General features: G+C 43.1%; 1 protein-coding gene across 2 annotated transcripts; it reads left to right on the forward strand.

Moving 5' to 3' along the window:
- The first annotated feature begins 1,325 nt into the window (after nucleotides 1–1,325).
- LOC109969345 (calcium-binding mitochondrial carrier protein Aralar1-like) lies at nucleotides 1,326–14,356 on the forward strand. 2 transcript variants are annotated; one of them, XM_020616166.1, is made up of 19 exons: nucleotides 1,326–1,424; nucleotides 1,791–1,944; nucleotides 2,834–2,887; nucleotides 4,289–4,434; nucleotides 4,802–4,917; nucleotides 6,583–6,722; nucleotides 6,841–6,987; nucleotides 7,882–8,020; nucleotides 8,640–8,733; nucleotides 8,875–8,959; nucleotides 9,095–9,176; nucleotides 9,286–9,444; nucleotides 10,383–10,435; nucleotides 10,658–10,738; nucleotides 11,033–11,173; nucleotides 11,293–11,431; nucleotides 11,692–11,850; nucleotides 11,946–12,036; nucleotides 12,506–14,356. In XM_020616166.1, the coding sequence occupies exons 1-19, from the start codon at nucleotides 1,387–1,389 to the stop codon at nucleotides 12,711–12,713; spliced, it is 2,226 nt and encodes a 741-aa protein (XP_020471822.1). In that variant the 5' UTR covers nucleotides 1,326–1,386; the 3' UTR covers nucleotides 12,714–14,356. The 2 variants fall into 2 exon arrangements, with proteins under 2 accessions (XP_020471822.1, XP_020471823.1); XM_020616167.1 differs by lacking the exons at nucleotides 1,326–1,424; nucleotides 1,791–1,944 and adding an exon at nucleotides 2,037–2,143.

Here is a 14,356-nt window from a genome sequence, read left to right on the forward strand (position 1 = left end):
AGCGGGGGAAGTTGTCTCAAAAAAGCGAAATCGTCTAAAACCATCCACTGTGGAGTAGAGCTGTAATTGGGCCTGAAAAGTTAGGGCCGACAGCCCGGAATGCCCGAGTCAAACAAACACACCCAGTGTACACCAAGCACAATCAGAACACATAATGTATTATATTATATTGTCAGAACATTAATTACATCCACAGCCTCATTGAACCCTGTACATATTTACTCTGTCCAGTGTGTAACATTTCATTTCAGATACTTTATAAGGCAAGGAAGAAAAACAGACACGTAAAATGAAGTTAGATTTCAGCTTTATGTAGGTAATTTCCACATTACAACAAAACTCATCATTAAAACAAAACTCATGCACACGCAAGGTGCATCAGTGTCACCTCTGCAAGGCTGCACAACAACCACTGCGCCAGCAGATGTCACCCACGTGCTCAATGAATGAAGTTCGAGTAGTGAACCAATTTTCAATACAATGGTCCAAAAGGGTTCAAAGCTTCATGGGGCCTGGTATGGCCATCACTTCCTTGGCCAAATAAAGGTTAAAAAAGAAAGAAAAAAATAATGAAAGTGCATGGTAAGTGAAGTCTGGAAAGTTCTGAAGCAGACTGAAAACAAAAACACTTTTAAATGAATCTGAAATTATTTAAACATAATTATGTTAGGTTAATGAGTAAAGTCTTGAGACTTTTAAGCCCGGTGAGGGTCTTCAAACTCCAAATTCAGCCTAATCCCCGGTGTGAGACCAAACATACCCCTGAACACCTATGCAGTTCATTAGCTCTTATAGCTTTACCATGACTTTTAAACAAAGTTACATAACACAGTGCTGTAGTGCCACAGAGCTTGTTGTCTCTGCTTATCAGTGACAACAAGCTCTGCTGATATCTCTATAGGGACACCTAACCAAGGTCAGTGAGATAAGCTCCCATTCACTAGTACAAAATAAATACAAAATGAAAACATGCCTGAGCACAAAATTAAACAGTTACTACATCTACTGGATGTTGGAACAAAGTGAGTAAAGACGGAAGTAAAAAAAAATCCATTGATACAATAGGCAGTTTTCACATTAGACATTTTCCATATTGGAAAACCACAGGTGCTACTGTTGTAGCTATTTGAGTGTCTCAACAAGTAATGGCAGCGCGATGGTGAACTGTGATGAAAAATAATAGGGGCCCGGACACAGCAACAGCAAAATGAAAGTCACATTCTTACTTTATTATTTGCACCTGCGCTTTTCCAACCGTGGCATGTCAGAATATCTTCCAGGAACAATGCCTTTTCACATTAATGATTGCATACAACAATTTTGTTCCAGCCCACCTATTTGTTCTCCAAAGGTGACTTTTCAGTGGTGGAAAGTACCTAAGTTACTATGTTCACTCAAATACTATACAAAAGTATAATTTTGAGGTATGTGTACTTCAGTATTTTCAGCTTCTGCTACTTCATACTTTGACTTACATTTAAGAGGCAAATACTATAATCTTCACATTTATTTGATAACTTTAATGACTTGTTACTTTTCAGAATCAGATTAATTAAAAAACGTAGGCTTTTAGACTTTTACTTTTGGTACCTTAAGAATTTTTAAAAGTTCTTACTTAACTAGCATTTTGAATGTAAGACCTCTGCTTGTAAAAGATGATTTTACACTGTGGTATTGCTACTTTTAGCCTAAGTAAACAATTTGAGTTTACTCTTCTTCTTCCACCACTGCTACTGTAGCTTATGTCAACTAAATCCACGCTATGTTCCTTTAATTTGTTCCTGCTCCAGGTTGGATTTTCCCGTTGTTTTGACCGCCTTCCATCTACCCCACGTCGAGCAACAAGACGACACAACCAAGAAGTCGCACGTTTTATTCGAAATTATCTGTGAATCTGTAAATTTACACCAAAGCAGATCCGAGTCGGGGTGTGTATGCTCACGGGTACGTGATACAGTTCCTCCCTCAAAATAAAACCTCTGATATTTACTCTCTCTTTTGCTGGTCTTATGGTGGTCCATGTTTTACTGAAAGGCGGTATAGTTTTCATTTTCACATCACTAGTTTGTACCGTCTGAGGACGTACTCTGGTCGCCTTACGCCTCGTTACTCTACGTGACGTCACGCGAGCATGGCGGTCAAGGTGACTTCAGCATCGCTTTCTTAGCGATTTTCAAAACTCTACTTTATCATACGAACATGTTTGCTGTTAATTTTCTACTCTAGGAATGGTCAAAGCTAGACTTTGCGGAGCGGTCCGGGCAGGGTGTCACGGATGTTGCGTACTGAGAGGCTGTAGCATTACTGGGCTAGCTGCCGCCCTGCGGTGCTGGCCTTGATGAGACATCTACAACCTCGAAGTTAGCGAGATAATGCTAAACAGCTATCGGTCTACTAAAAACTACATCGACTTACTAACCCCGGTTTTCAGAACAGTTCACTCTTGTCGGTTTGCTCTCGTCTTCTCGCATTTTGCCGATGTAAAGCTTAACCTGTCACCGCTACGGGTTGTGTCCTCCCCATATGCTTGCTAGCTGGCTACACAGCTGTAACATTAGTTGGTCTTGTGTTGAGATTTGGCTGCTTGTTAAGTTTGTTTCCTAACTTGATTATATGCCAGGAGGCAAGTTAGCGTTACTCGGTTCTCTCTGATTGTGTGCTGTTCCTGTCGCAGCGGTTGTTTCTCCTTCACAGCTGTTTGACATTAACCCAAAGCAGCTCGCTTCTTCTGCTTCGTGTTATGTCTAGTGCGCAGCACAAAAACTTTATTTAATCAGCAGCTTTTTTGTAACTGTGAAACATGTCAATGTTAATTTATTGTGAATTGTTCTAGGTGCAATCTACCAAACGTGGGGACCCCAGTGAGCTTAAAGTAATTTTCCAGAAGGTAAGGTGTGCACAGACTTCATCTTGACAAAGCCATTCTCACATCTTAAGGATGTGTCAATTAATATGTTTGCCTGTCATTACAGATGTGTTTGAGACAGGCCTGTGTGTAGCAAACACCTCACTCCAGCCTGTTTTTATTCTGGTAAATGAGCTTGTAAGGTTGTGTCATGGGGTTTAAATTGCAGCATTATCCACAGTCAATGGTCCAACACAGCTACTGAGAATGGAGTGATTGTTCTGGTTCAGTACTGAAAGAGAAGTGTTTAACATCATTCTGCTTTGAGAATAATGATGGGATGTGGAGCGGGTTGTCACCTAACCGGAGGGTTGGTGGTTTGATTCCTGGCTTCTATAGTCCACGTGTCTTTGAGCAAGACGCTGAACCCCAAGTTGATCCCAGACACTGTCCACCAGTGTGCAAGTGTTTGTGAGTGCAAATGGACGAAGAGTGTGAAAGCACTTTGAGTGCGCCTAAATGCATAGAAAAGTCCTATACAGTTCATTTACAGTGTTGGCATTCAGAGCCTGAGTCGATCTATCAGTATGAGCATCAGACTTTTAATGTGAAGGTAAAGGGTTAAAGTCCCAGTTTAACTGCACTGTCTTCACTACACTACAAGTAAGGACCTGCATGTTCATGTACTGAATGGATCACAGAACGCTGTGTCACTCGCACTGTTCTCATGTTACATCTAAAAACCGTTTTGAGTCAGTCTGTGCCTGACGGTGAGATGTCATAAGTGACCTGCTTTACCTTAACCTTCCTCACCTGTCTTCTATATAGTGAGTCTGACCCACTGTGTTATAGTCGTGCTGGTCAGTAGTTGTCTGTACACATAGATCAAATAACTTATAAGCTCAAGCCAGAAACATGAGGGCGCTGATGTCTGTTTGTTCAGTGTAATTCTGACGTCTTGCCACAACTGTAAAATTGATGACCTTGGTTGTTCAGGTGAAGCCTGAATCACCAGCAGAGTTAAGTTAAAGACCAGGTGATGTTTTTTTTGAGTCACTGTCCTCAAAATAATCCTATCTTTACCATTAAATTTCAGAACTGTTCTTAATAATTAGCACTGAAAGGAGGTATCAGTGTAGTGTAGTAAGTATAATGTTTTATGATTTTCACATTTTAATATTGTTGAGTTAACGTGGTTGTGTAAATGTTGCAAATAAGTTAGAGATAACTGGAGTTGCCCAAGCACTGTGTGCTCTGTCAAGTGGATAAATCACCTGGTTCTTTGTGTCTGCGTGTTAGGAATACTAATACTAGGAACACTAGTTGTATTTAAATTGTTAAAGTCACTGTTGGTTTAGTTAATTTAGGGTTAACAGAAGAGAAGTTGGTAACAGTGAGGCATTCGGTTTTAACACTTATGTAGTTTTCTGTTCCTCCCTGCAGTATGCTAGTGTAGTGGACAAGGATGGAGAGAGGTTCATGACCCCAGGAGACTTTGTCCAGAGGTATCTAGGCCTGCAAACACAGATCCACCACAACCCCAAAACTATACAACTCGTCGCTGCTGTGGCTGACACCACCAAGGACGGGTACGTACCGACAGAAACAGTGTGCGTAGACACACACATGGTCACAGCTTATCACCACTAACTGACAGTTTATTGAGCCATATCTGATCAGTACCTACCATTATGTCCACTTACGGATAAAATTAGACTCCCATTGACCCAGCCATCGGATTACACACACAGATTACACACACACATGATCTAACCATGTGACTGGAGTGTTTGGATCTGTTCAGAAAGCTTTTTATTGTCTTAGGATTGATAAAAGGAAACAGAGAAAAGGATTGTTGCTAGTGTGACTTTAGTGAATTGATCCTTTTATGAAATACAGATTCTAAAATGTTTGTGTATTTGTTTGTTTCTGCTCCATGAACACCCACAATGGCAGGCTGATCTCATTCCCAGAGTTCCTCGCTTTCGAGTCGGTGTTGTGTGCACCAGACGCTCTCTTCATCGTAGCCTTCCAGCTGTTTGATAAGACTGGAACTGGGGACGTCTCCTTCGGTACGGTGCTGTTGTGTTTTCCTTGTTTTTGCATGAGCTTTGAATTCAGTAGACATGACTTCACTGAATTTAAAAAAAGTTAATAAAATGTAAAACACTGCATAGAACATTTTCAGGAAAAACGTTTTGGAGGAAATCCTTTAGTTCTTGATGAATTTGAGCATCATCTGAGCAGTTTACGTTTTCCTGTGGTGCATTGCGGAGAAAAAGTTTCCTGATGTGACATTGTTAACCAGATTATTCCTTGGCCATTACACATGGATGGGCTTAGATAATTGCTCTCATGCATTGTGTGTGTACTTACCTTATGTCACACACATACAAACAGCTTTATGTTGTTTGACTGAAAAAGGGTACTGGAGAGGAGAATAAGGCTGTTAGTCGAACCACGGATTCAGGAGGAACAATGCGGTTTTCGCCCCAGCCATGGAACACTGGGCCAGCTCTATACTCTCACTAGGGTGTTGGAGGGTTCATGGGAGTTTGTCCAACCAGTCTATATGTGTTTTGTGGATCTGGAGAAGGCATTTGACTGTGCCCCTCGTGGCATCCTGTGGGAGGTACTTTGGGATTATGGGGTGCGGGGCTCATTGTTATGGGCTGTCTGTTCCCTGTATGACTGGAGTACAAGCTTGGTTCGCATTGCCGGCAGTAAGTCAGACCTGTTTCCGGTGTGTGCTGCCCTTTGTTACCGATTCTGTTCATTATTTTTATGGACAGAATTTCTAGGCGTAGCCAGGGAACGGAGGGTGTCTGTTTTGGTGGCCGCAGAATCTCGTCTCTGCTCTTTGCAGATGATGTGGTTCTGTTGGCTTCAGCAGTTCACTACAGCGTGCACGGGAGGGGTGTGCAGCCGAGTGTGAAGCGGCGGAGATGAGAATTGGCACCTCCAAATCCGAGGCCTTGGTTCTCAATCGGAAAAAGGTAACTTGCTTTTTTTGTGCACTTCTCTGTCTTTCTTGCTCACTCTCAATCTCATTCCACAAATGTTAGCCCCATTTCTCTCTCTCTTGTCTCCTCATTATAGAGGTGGGGAAAAATGGAGTGCCAGGTTGACAGATGGATCGGTGTAGCATCCACAGTAATGCGGTCTCTGTACTGGTCCGTTGTGGTGAAGGAGGAGCTGAGTCGTAAGGTGAAGCTCTCAATTTACCAGTCAATCTACATTCCTACCCTCACCTATGGCCATGAACTTTGGATCATGACCGAAAGAATGAGATTGCGGATACAAGCGGCAGAAATGAGTTTCCTCCGGAGAGTGGCTGGGCGCACCCTTAGGGATAGGGTGCACGGTGAGGAGCTCAGAGTAGAGCTGCTGCTCCTCCACGTTGAGCGGAACCAGTTGAGGTGGCTTGGGCACCTGTTTAGGATGCCCACTGGACACCTCCCTGGGGACGTATTCCAGGCATGTCCCTCCAGGAGAAGGCCTCGGGGCAGACTCAGGACACGTTGTCCCGGCTGGCTTGGGAACGCCTTGGGGTTCCTCCTGAGGAGCTAGAGGAGGTGTGTGGGGAGAGGGAAGTCTGGGAGGCTCTGCTCAGACTATTGCCCCTGTGACCCGGTCTCGGATGAAGATGTATGGATGGATTGAAATGGCTTAGCTATTGTTTATGAAATTTGTCTTGTAAATTGACTGACTCTTTTTTAATATTGTTTGTGCTGCAGAGAATGTGCAAGACATCTTCAGCCAGACCACAGTGCACCACCACATTCCTTTCAACTGGGACTGTGACTTCATCTATCTGCACTTTGGGCGCGACCGCAAGAAACACCTCAACTACCTTGAGTTCACCCAGTTCCTACAGGTATACTGATCTCGTGCACACACTAATCAGTCTGAGTTGTTTCTATCACCAACACGCACACACACAGGTTCACTTGGGCTATATTTACACTCAGCCTTGTCATGTTGTGCTGTTTTAGGAGCTGCAGTTGGAGCATGCACGCCAGGCGTTTGCCCAGAAGGACAAAGAGAAGAATGGTGTCATCTCGGCCTTGGACTTCAGTGATATTATGGCCACCATCAGACACCACATGCTCACACCTTTTGTGGAGGAGAACCTTGTTTCAGTGAGTGTGTGAGTGTGTGTGTGTGTGTGTGTGCGCGCATGGAGAGCATAGTGATGGCATAGTGATTTGTATCATTTGAAACTATGGCCACAGAGAATATTCATGGCTGACTGACAGGAGGATGAGTGTTGTTCTCACATTTCCTCAGCCCTGGCTGTTCTCATTTCACTCTTTTCTAGGCTGCGTCACCTCCCACTTTTGGAAGTACCAACATATGTTACTTCGCATATGTTAATAATCCTTCGCTCACAAATATGAAAAACATACTTATGTTTTGGTCACAGGAAAATAGACGTATAATCCACTGACCTGTGACAACAGCAACATGTTAGAGCAATGTGACACTCAGCAGAGGTGCATCTTCATCCACTTTGCATCTGGGATTATTCACCTTAAAGGGCTGGTTTTGTTCAGCTTGATGCGTTTCTAGTTTTAATAAGATTTGAATCTCTGCCCAGGCTCTTCAGTGTTCTCTAATGATTGGTGTTTTATACATTCCCACTATAATCTGACATTTATTGAGGGGGCAAACCTTGGCAGTTAACGCTGAAGTCTCCTCCTGGTCTACCTCAGATTCCTGTCACATAAAGGCAAAGATCCTGCTAAGATTTGGTCTGTAGGAACTGATTTTGTGTACAATAGATTTCTTTTGAAGAAGAACTAAACTGATATTTTGATATGACAGGCACATTAAATGTACCGCTTGGCCCTTAAGATAAGTAAAGAAAAACAAATAGAGCAGTTTAAGTTTACACAAGGAACTACTGAAGAATATTTTCAACTGTAAATAATGGCTTTCTCATTAAGAGTTTAACATAAATTACCAAAATCTTATTTGTAGTCAATGCAGTACCTGACTACAAATGAAACTTGGCTCTGCCTTCCCTCTTCCAGGCTGCAGGGGGCGGCACCTCTCACATGGTCAGCTTCTCTTACTTCAATGCCTTCAACTCCCTCCTGAACAACATGGAGCTGATCCGCAAGATCTACAGCACACTGGCTGGCAAGCGGAACGACACGCTCGTGACCAAAGGTGCACAGATGGAGACAGTGCTGTGATGTTGTATCTTTGCTTTAGTGAGAAATCCCATCACAAAGTTCTAAGCAGTTATCAGAACAGATGCCAATTTACTGTAGGTGTCCAACCGTGCAGCAAGACCAATCCTGGCTGTACCTTCACTTGCACACACACACACAGCCTGTGTCGGCCCCTGGAGCCAGGGAAGTCTGAGTGTGTGGTGTTTTATGGGGTCACATCAGGATTAGTGTGTCTGTTTATGTCAGAGGTTAGCGAACGGACAAACACGCAGATTTAGCCAGGAGCCGGGATGTGGAAAATTATTTCAATAGTGCATTTGGATGGAGGTTTGTGATGTCAGCCTCGCTTCTCTCTGCCGTTTTCTCCGCTGTATATGTACATGTGGCACCAGTGGTAGAGTCTGATAGGCAGTCAGGGAGGAAAGGAAGTGTGCACACATTGGATTTTTTTTTTTCTTTTTCACTTCAGTACTGGTAATAAGCAAATGTGCATGGTGTGATAATCATCAGTTTTCATACCATGGTACACCATGAAACTGAGATACCGCTGCAACCCTAGTCAGGAACGTCTGTGTTGTTATAAAAGTTTAATTCTATCTCATCTCTCTCTGCAGAAGAGTTTGTTCATGCTGCTAACAAGTTTGGTCAGATCACTCCCATGGAAATTGACATCCTGTACCACTTATCAGGCCTGCACTCCCCCTCTGGGTAAACACTCTCCCCGACTTTCAGTTGAAGTCTGTGCTAGATGCTGTCAGGCCCAAATCCCTGAATTCATTTTAAATACCTGTACTTTATTGATAATTAGTTAATGACAGTGATATTATTAAAATTACATCTGCTTATCAGGCGCCTGAATCTCTCTGACATCGAGCGGATATCTCCGTTAGAGGAGGGGTCTCTGCCCTACCACCTGGTTGAAAGCCAAAAACAGGTAGAAATCCTTATTCATAAATAGGTGTCGTCTTTGACACTCTGAAGGGTATTGCACAGTATAGTCATCAGCTATTTACAGAGACATAAGCTACATAAATGTATCATGGTCTCTCATGTTCTTTTTTCCAATCAGGCTCATGGGGACGGTTCCAGGCCTGTGTGGCTTCAAGTTGCAGAGTCAGCCTACAGGTTTACCCTGGGCTCCATTGCTGGAGGTAAGTTATCCTGTGGCCCGGGACAGATTGCTGTCTCATGGACCCACAGCTGCATCTGTTAGATTTTATTGTGATGGGCAGTATTTAATTAGAATGTGTGTTTGCTTAGCTGTTGGAGCTACAGCAGTGTACCCCATCGACTTGGTGAAGACTCGTATGCAGAACCAGAGGTCCACGGGATCCTTTGTGGGAGAGCTGATGTACAAGAACAGCTTTGACTGCGCTAAGAAGGTGCTTCGCTACGAGGGCTTCTTTGGCTTCTACAGAGGTGAACGCTTCCGTCTCCGTTCTCGGCTGCGATCTGTTAAAGTGGTGCCGTTCTGTTATTCAGACATGGAGAACGTTATCACTACATTCCTCGGGGCTTCGCTCATTCAAACCTCCAGCGATGAACAAGCGCTCAGGGAGTGTTTACAAAGTGCAACCCCAGACAAAGAGTACAGAAATATTCACTCTTTTAAGTAGCGTCACCATAATCCGGTCACACATCACTGGTCTCCTGCTGGTTATACCACAACACAATTTAGAAAAAATGTGTCTAAGCATGAAGCTGTTGAATATTTTTGTAATACCGCTCTACGGTGTTGCGCTTTGTAAACTGTCTCCGTCTCACAGTTGAATCTGTGACTTTCCTTCCAGCATTGGTCTTACGCCACTTAAGTTTTGATATTTTTCAGGCAAGAAAGTCACCATTTAGATTTAGAATATCTGGTCAGTCTTGAGTAATGCCTGTTTGGGAGTTTGCTCCAACGTTTTCAGAGATGCGAGTACCAGCGGCCCAAGCTGTCTCCATTGTGTCGTCTCTCTTCTTCATCTTCGGACTCAGGCTGCATCAGCATTGAAATTTCCTGCTGTTTCAAATATTCAAATACCAAAAACAGAAAACCCGAGAACCGACCCAGTCATATATTTTGGTCCTAGTAGCATGCACCTTTCACTTTTCTAATTTCTCTTCGTTTTGGGCTGTGTTGCATCCAACAAGAAACCCCTTTTGTGTTCCACTATTGTGTGTGCGTCCGTGTTCTCATCTTTCACGTCATTAGTGAAAGCTCTGTCCATCTCTGTCGGTCTCCACCTCCAGGTTCTTGACTTCATGTCTTATTTTTAACTTTCTTACCTCCTTTTGGTTTCCCGTCTCTTGCTCCTGTTTGCCCAGTATTACTAATGAAATGAGTGTCTCACTCAATCCCCCATGATGCCCCACAGGTCTGGTTCCTCAGCTTATAGGTGTGGCACCTGAGAAGGCTATTAAACTCACAGTAAGTCTCTTTGTGCACGTACACAAAGCATACTCCTCCTCCACTTCATATTCACTTTGCATACACACTTGTTGCATTGGTGGATGGCTGCATGTTGGAAAATGGATTCTCAGATGTTAAAATACAGCAATGCCATAAGCTTAAAACAATGTCAAATTAAAAATTACTGGACGAACTGATGGGTTGTCTTTATCCCCAAGCTTACGTGTTTCTGTCCCACAGGTGAATGACTTTGTAAGAGACAAGTTCACTGAGAAAGACGACACAATTCCTTTATTTGCTGAGATTCTGGCTGGTAGCTGTGTAAGTACTGGGTCCAAATACTTTTAATATCCATCCTATCTGTTATGGATGTATAGGTAAATACCAGATAAGAAAACGCACAGTCAGCTACTCAAGGATGTGTTCCTTCCTGGTTGCTAAGGCCACAAAAAGTAACTTGTGCATGCAGTCTGTCTGCTGTATTTGTTGTACTAACTTGTCTGCAGAGTTATTAGTAATTTCCTACCCCTCAGCTGTGTTCATGCGAGATGCAGAGGCAGTGATTTCTTTGTTTAAGAAGTGTGTGAAAAGTTGTTCTTCTCCTTGTTTATCCAGGCTGGAGCCTCTCAGGTGATCTTTACCAACCCTCTGGAGATTGTGAAGATTCGCCTGCAGGTGGCAGGTGAGATCACCACTGGACCTCGAGTCAGCGCGCTCAGCGTGGTCCGTGACCTGGGCTTCTTCGGCCTCTACAAGGTAAGGTGTATTAAACAGTCTCCCATTTAATTCATTGGCACCCTCTCTCTTTGCCTCACTCTTTGAGTCTGCTCTCGAGCACACAGTCTCATACATCTGACTGTTCTTTGTGTATCTAGGGTGCTAAAGCTTGCTTCCTGAGAGACATCCCCTTCTCAGGCATCTATTTCCCTGTGTATGCCCACACCAAGACCTGCTTTGCTGATGAGCATGGCAGGTTGGGACCTCTGCAGCTTCTCACAGCTGGAGCAATTGCAGGTATCCTCAGATTATGACGATGAACAGCAGAATCAGTCAGTCAGCACTTATTCATAACACGATCCAACGAATCCCCTGTATTTGAAGTATTTGAAGTACTGAATGAGAGATGCGTGCCAATCAAGAAAAATAAAGGCATGCTAATAAACAAGCTACTGGTTATGATTACAGACTTGTTTCTTTCCCAGTCACAGAGACCACGCTTTACACAAGTTTGACCTAACAGCATCACGCCTGACATCTGTACGACTGTTTCCCAGGTATTCCTGCGGCCTCTCTGGTGACGCCTGCTGATGTTATCAAGACACGTCTGCAAGTGGCAGCGAGAGCAGGACAGACCACTTACTCAGGAGTGATCGATTGCTTCTGGAAGATTTTGAGAGAGGAGGGGTTCAGGGCTTTGTGGAAGGGAGCTGGAGGTGTGTGTCTGTGTACTCCTGCATGCATACACAGTGTGGCTCCGGTTGTTGTTGCACTAAAACCACACTGAATTGCATGTCTCCCTTTTCTCCAGCTCGTATGTGCCGGTCTTCTCCTCAGTTTGGTGTGACACTGGTGACTTACGAGCTTCTACAGCGGTGGTTCTACGTTGACTTTGGAGGACAGTAAGTTCAGTCTTTTGGTTAAAAGTTGGGTTTGTTTTTTGTTTTTTTTTACTAACTTAAGACAGTTGAGACAGGGAGGCCAGTGTGGAAATACAGAACACTTGGCTTTAGAGAAAGAGGAAATACAACTCTTCAGGTGTCTCTTGATGGCTCTTGCCATTTTATTTCATTTCACATTGTTTAAAAATATTGCTGGTAAGACCTGTTGTCATACCTGTATCACTCTGCCGCTCATATCTAGGGTTTATCAATTAAGACCTAATAATTGGATAAACAGCAGCAGTGTCATGAAATGTGCCTTAATGGTTTGCCATGCATCTGGATTCACTACTGACCTATCCGAAATCATCCTGGCTATGTCACAGTAAACTGAAAGGACTCAAGTGTAAATATGAAAGGCATTTTCCCCTCTCTATATCAAAAATGTCATTAGGTTGAGGAACGATCACTCTTGTCTTTCTCTTTGCAGTCGTCCAGCAGGATCAGAACCCACACCCAAGTCTCGCATCTCTGAGCTTCCTCCCATCAATGCGGACCACATTGGAGGCTACCGCCTGGCTGCAGCTACCTTTGCTGGAGTGGAAAACAAATTTGGCCTCCATCTTCCCAAATTCAAGTCTTCTGGTGTGGTTTCCATACATCACAGAGAGCCCGCCACGCCGGCTCAGGCCCCATAGAGGTCGGCATCTTCAGCTCCTCCTCTATTAGGAACCAGACACTTAGATACACACACACACACAGTTCATGCACAAAAAGGGGGCATTAAGAACAAACAGTGCCAACCCGTTACTTTGTCCAGGGTGAAGGGGTGCTCACTGGTCCCTGACCATAGAGGTGGAGAGCCAGGTGCAGCTGTGGATCTAACAGCAGACAGCGCTGCCGACTGTGTTGTATCTTCAGTGGCTGTACACTCCTGGCAACTCCATCTTTTGTGTTCTTCTTTCCAGCATTTGTATAAAACTGAGCCTTGGGCACTCCTCTCTCTCTTTCAAGTACATGATGTGATTTATTTTTTCTGTTTTCTGTCAACACTCAATCCGAGTAGGACTTCCGTTAATGGACAGTGGGCATAGAAAATATTTACTTGTAAGCACAGTGTGTCTTCACTCTTGATCGGTCCTCACATGCAAGGCCTCATCCTGTACATACTGCAGTAAAGAAAATGTTACAAGACATTCAGTCAGTGATTTATGGCAATGTGAGGCCTTCGGTCCTGCTCTCTGAGAAGCCCTTGTACTGATGTACAGAACATTTCAATGAAGTGTTTTCTTGATAAAACAAGAATCAGCAGCAGAGAATTAGGTATTAATAAATTAAATGTACCTCTTCATTGTATTTTATTGAAATAAATCATCCATATGGTTTCAATTTTACCAATAACTTTGTTTTATTCCAAAGCAAAAGTGCAACAGTTGACTGTATTAAGAACAGTAACAGGGAAGAATAGATTTCAACTAGTCTATGTAGAATACTGACGTTTTGGTCAGGTTATATCCAATATGCTTGCAACTGCGTTTTTAGCTCATTTCAAGAGAATGAAGCTGAAAGCTGCACCACCCAGGTTAGGTTGGACCGCTAAGTTATGGACGGAATGCGTCGCTGGAATGCAAAGACAATTGAGAATGAAAATTCTGTGGTTAAAACTTTCACCAGCCTCAGTGGACAAGTCAGGAAACAAACTACTCGTTACACAGATACAGAATATAAAACAACTCCTGGTACATAAAAAAAAAAAAAAAAAATCACCTTTTAACTGTACTAGTGTCCATAAATTCAAGGTAAGTATACTAACAGATTTTGCCTGGTAAAAAGCTTGAGCTAATTTTTGGAATATACAACTCCAACTTTTAGTACAAAGCAGCATTTTTCAACAATACACAATATTTAAATAATTGCAACACATGAAATAAATATTAAATATAGTGGCTAAACTTTAAGAATGACACACTTGTGCAGAGGCATTTAACTGCTGATGAGGATAAAGAGCAAACTGACATGTCAGCCTTGTGCCGGTTGAAACACTTGGCCAACAATGTGCACAGGTGTCTGGAAAATATTAAAACGTGTAAAAAACACTAAAGTGATAAAAAGGTGCAAATACAAAGGTTTGCATATTTAAAATAGGGCTGAGTTGACTGAGGCCTCAGGAGAAGAGCAGTTTCTGGACCCCTGAGGATGTTACCAAAGCAGCATCTCTGCTGCAGTTCTAACCGCTTGAACTACTACATGTGACCTTCTTTGCTCCTACAAAATTACTCTCCGACATTTACAGTATTGTTCAAAATAATAGCAGTACAATGTGACTAACCAGAATAATCCA

This window comes from Monopterus albus, unplaced genomic scaffold (genome assembly GCF_001952655.1).
Source record: "Monopterus albus unplaced genomic scaffold, M_albus_1.0 scaffold172.1, whole genome shotgun sequence".
NCBI lineage: Eukaryota > Metazoa > Chordata > Actinopteri > Synbranchiformes > Synbranchidae > Monopterus > Monopterus albus.

What these genes read in the sequence shown, in the direction of transcription:
- LOC109969345 (XM_020616166.1), top strand. Translation starts at nt 1,387, where the DNA reads ATGTTCACTCAAATACTATACAAAAGTATAATTTTGAG. An exon ending in TTAAAGTAATTTTCCAGAAG is followed by an intron (nt 2,888 to 4,288) that starts GTAAGGTGTGCA and finishes TCCTCCCTGCAG; the next exon opens with TATGCTAGTGTAGTGGACAA. An exon ending in TGGTTGAAAGCCAAAAACAG is followed by an intron (nt 8,960 to 9,094) that starts GTAGAAATCCTT and finishes TTTTCCAATCAG; the next exon opens with GCTCATGGGGACGGTTCCAG.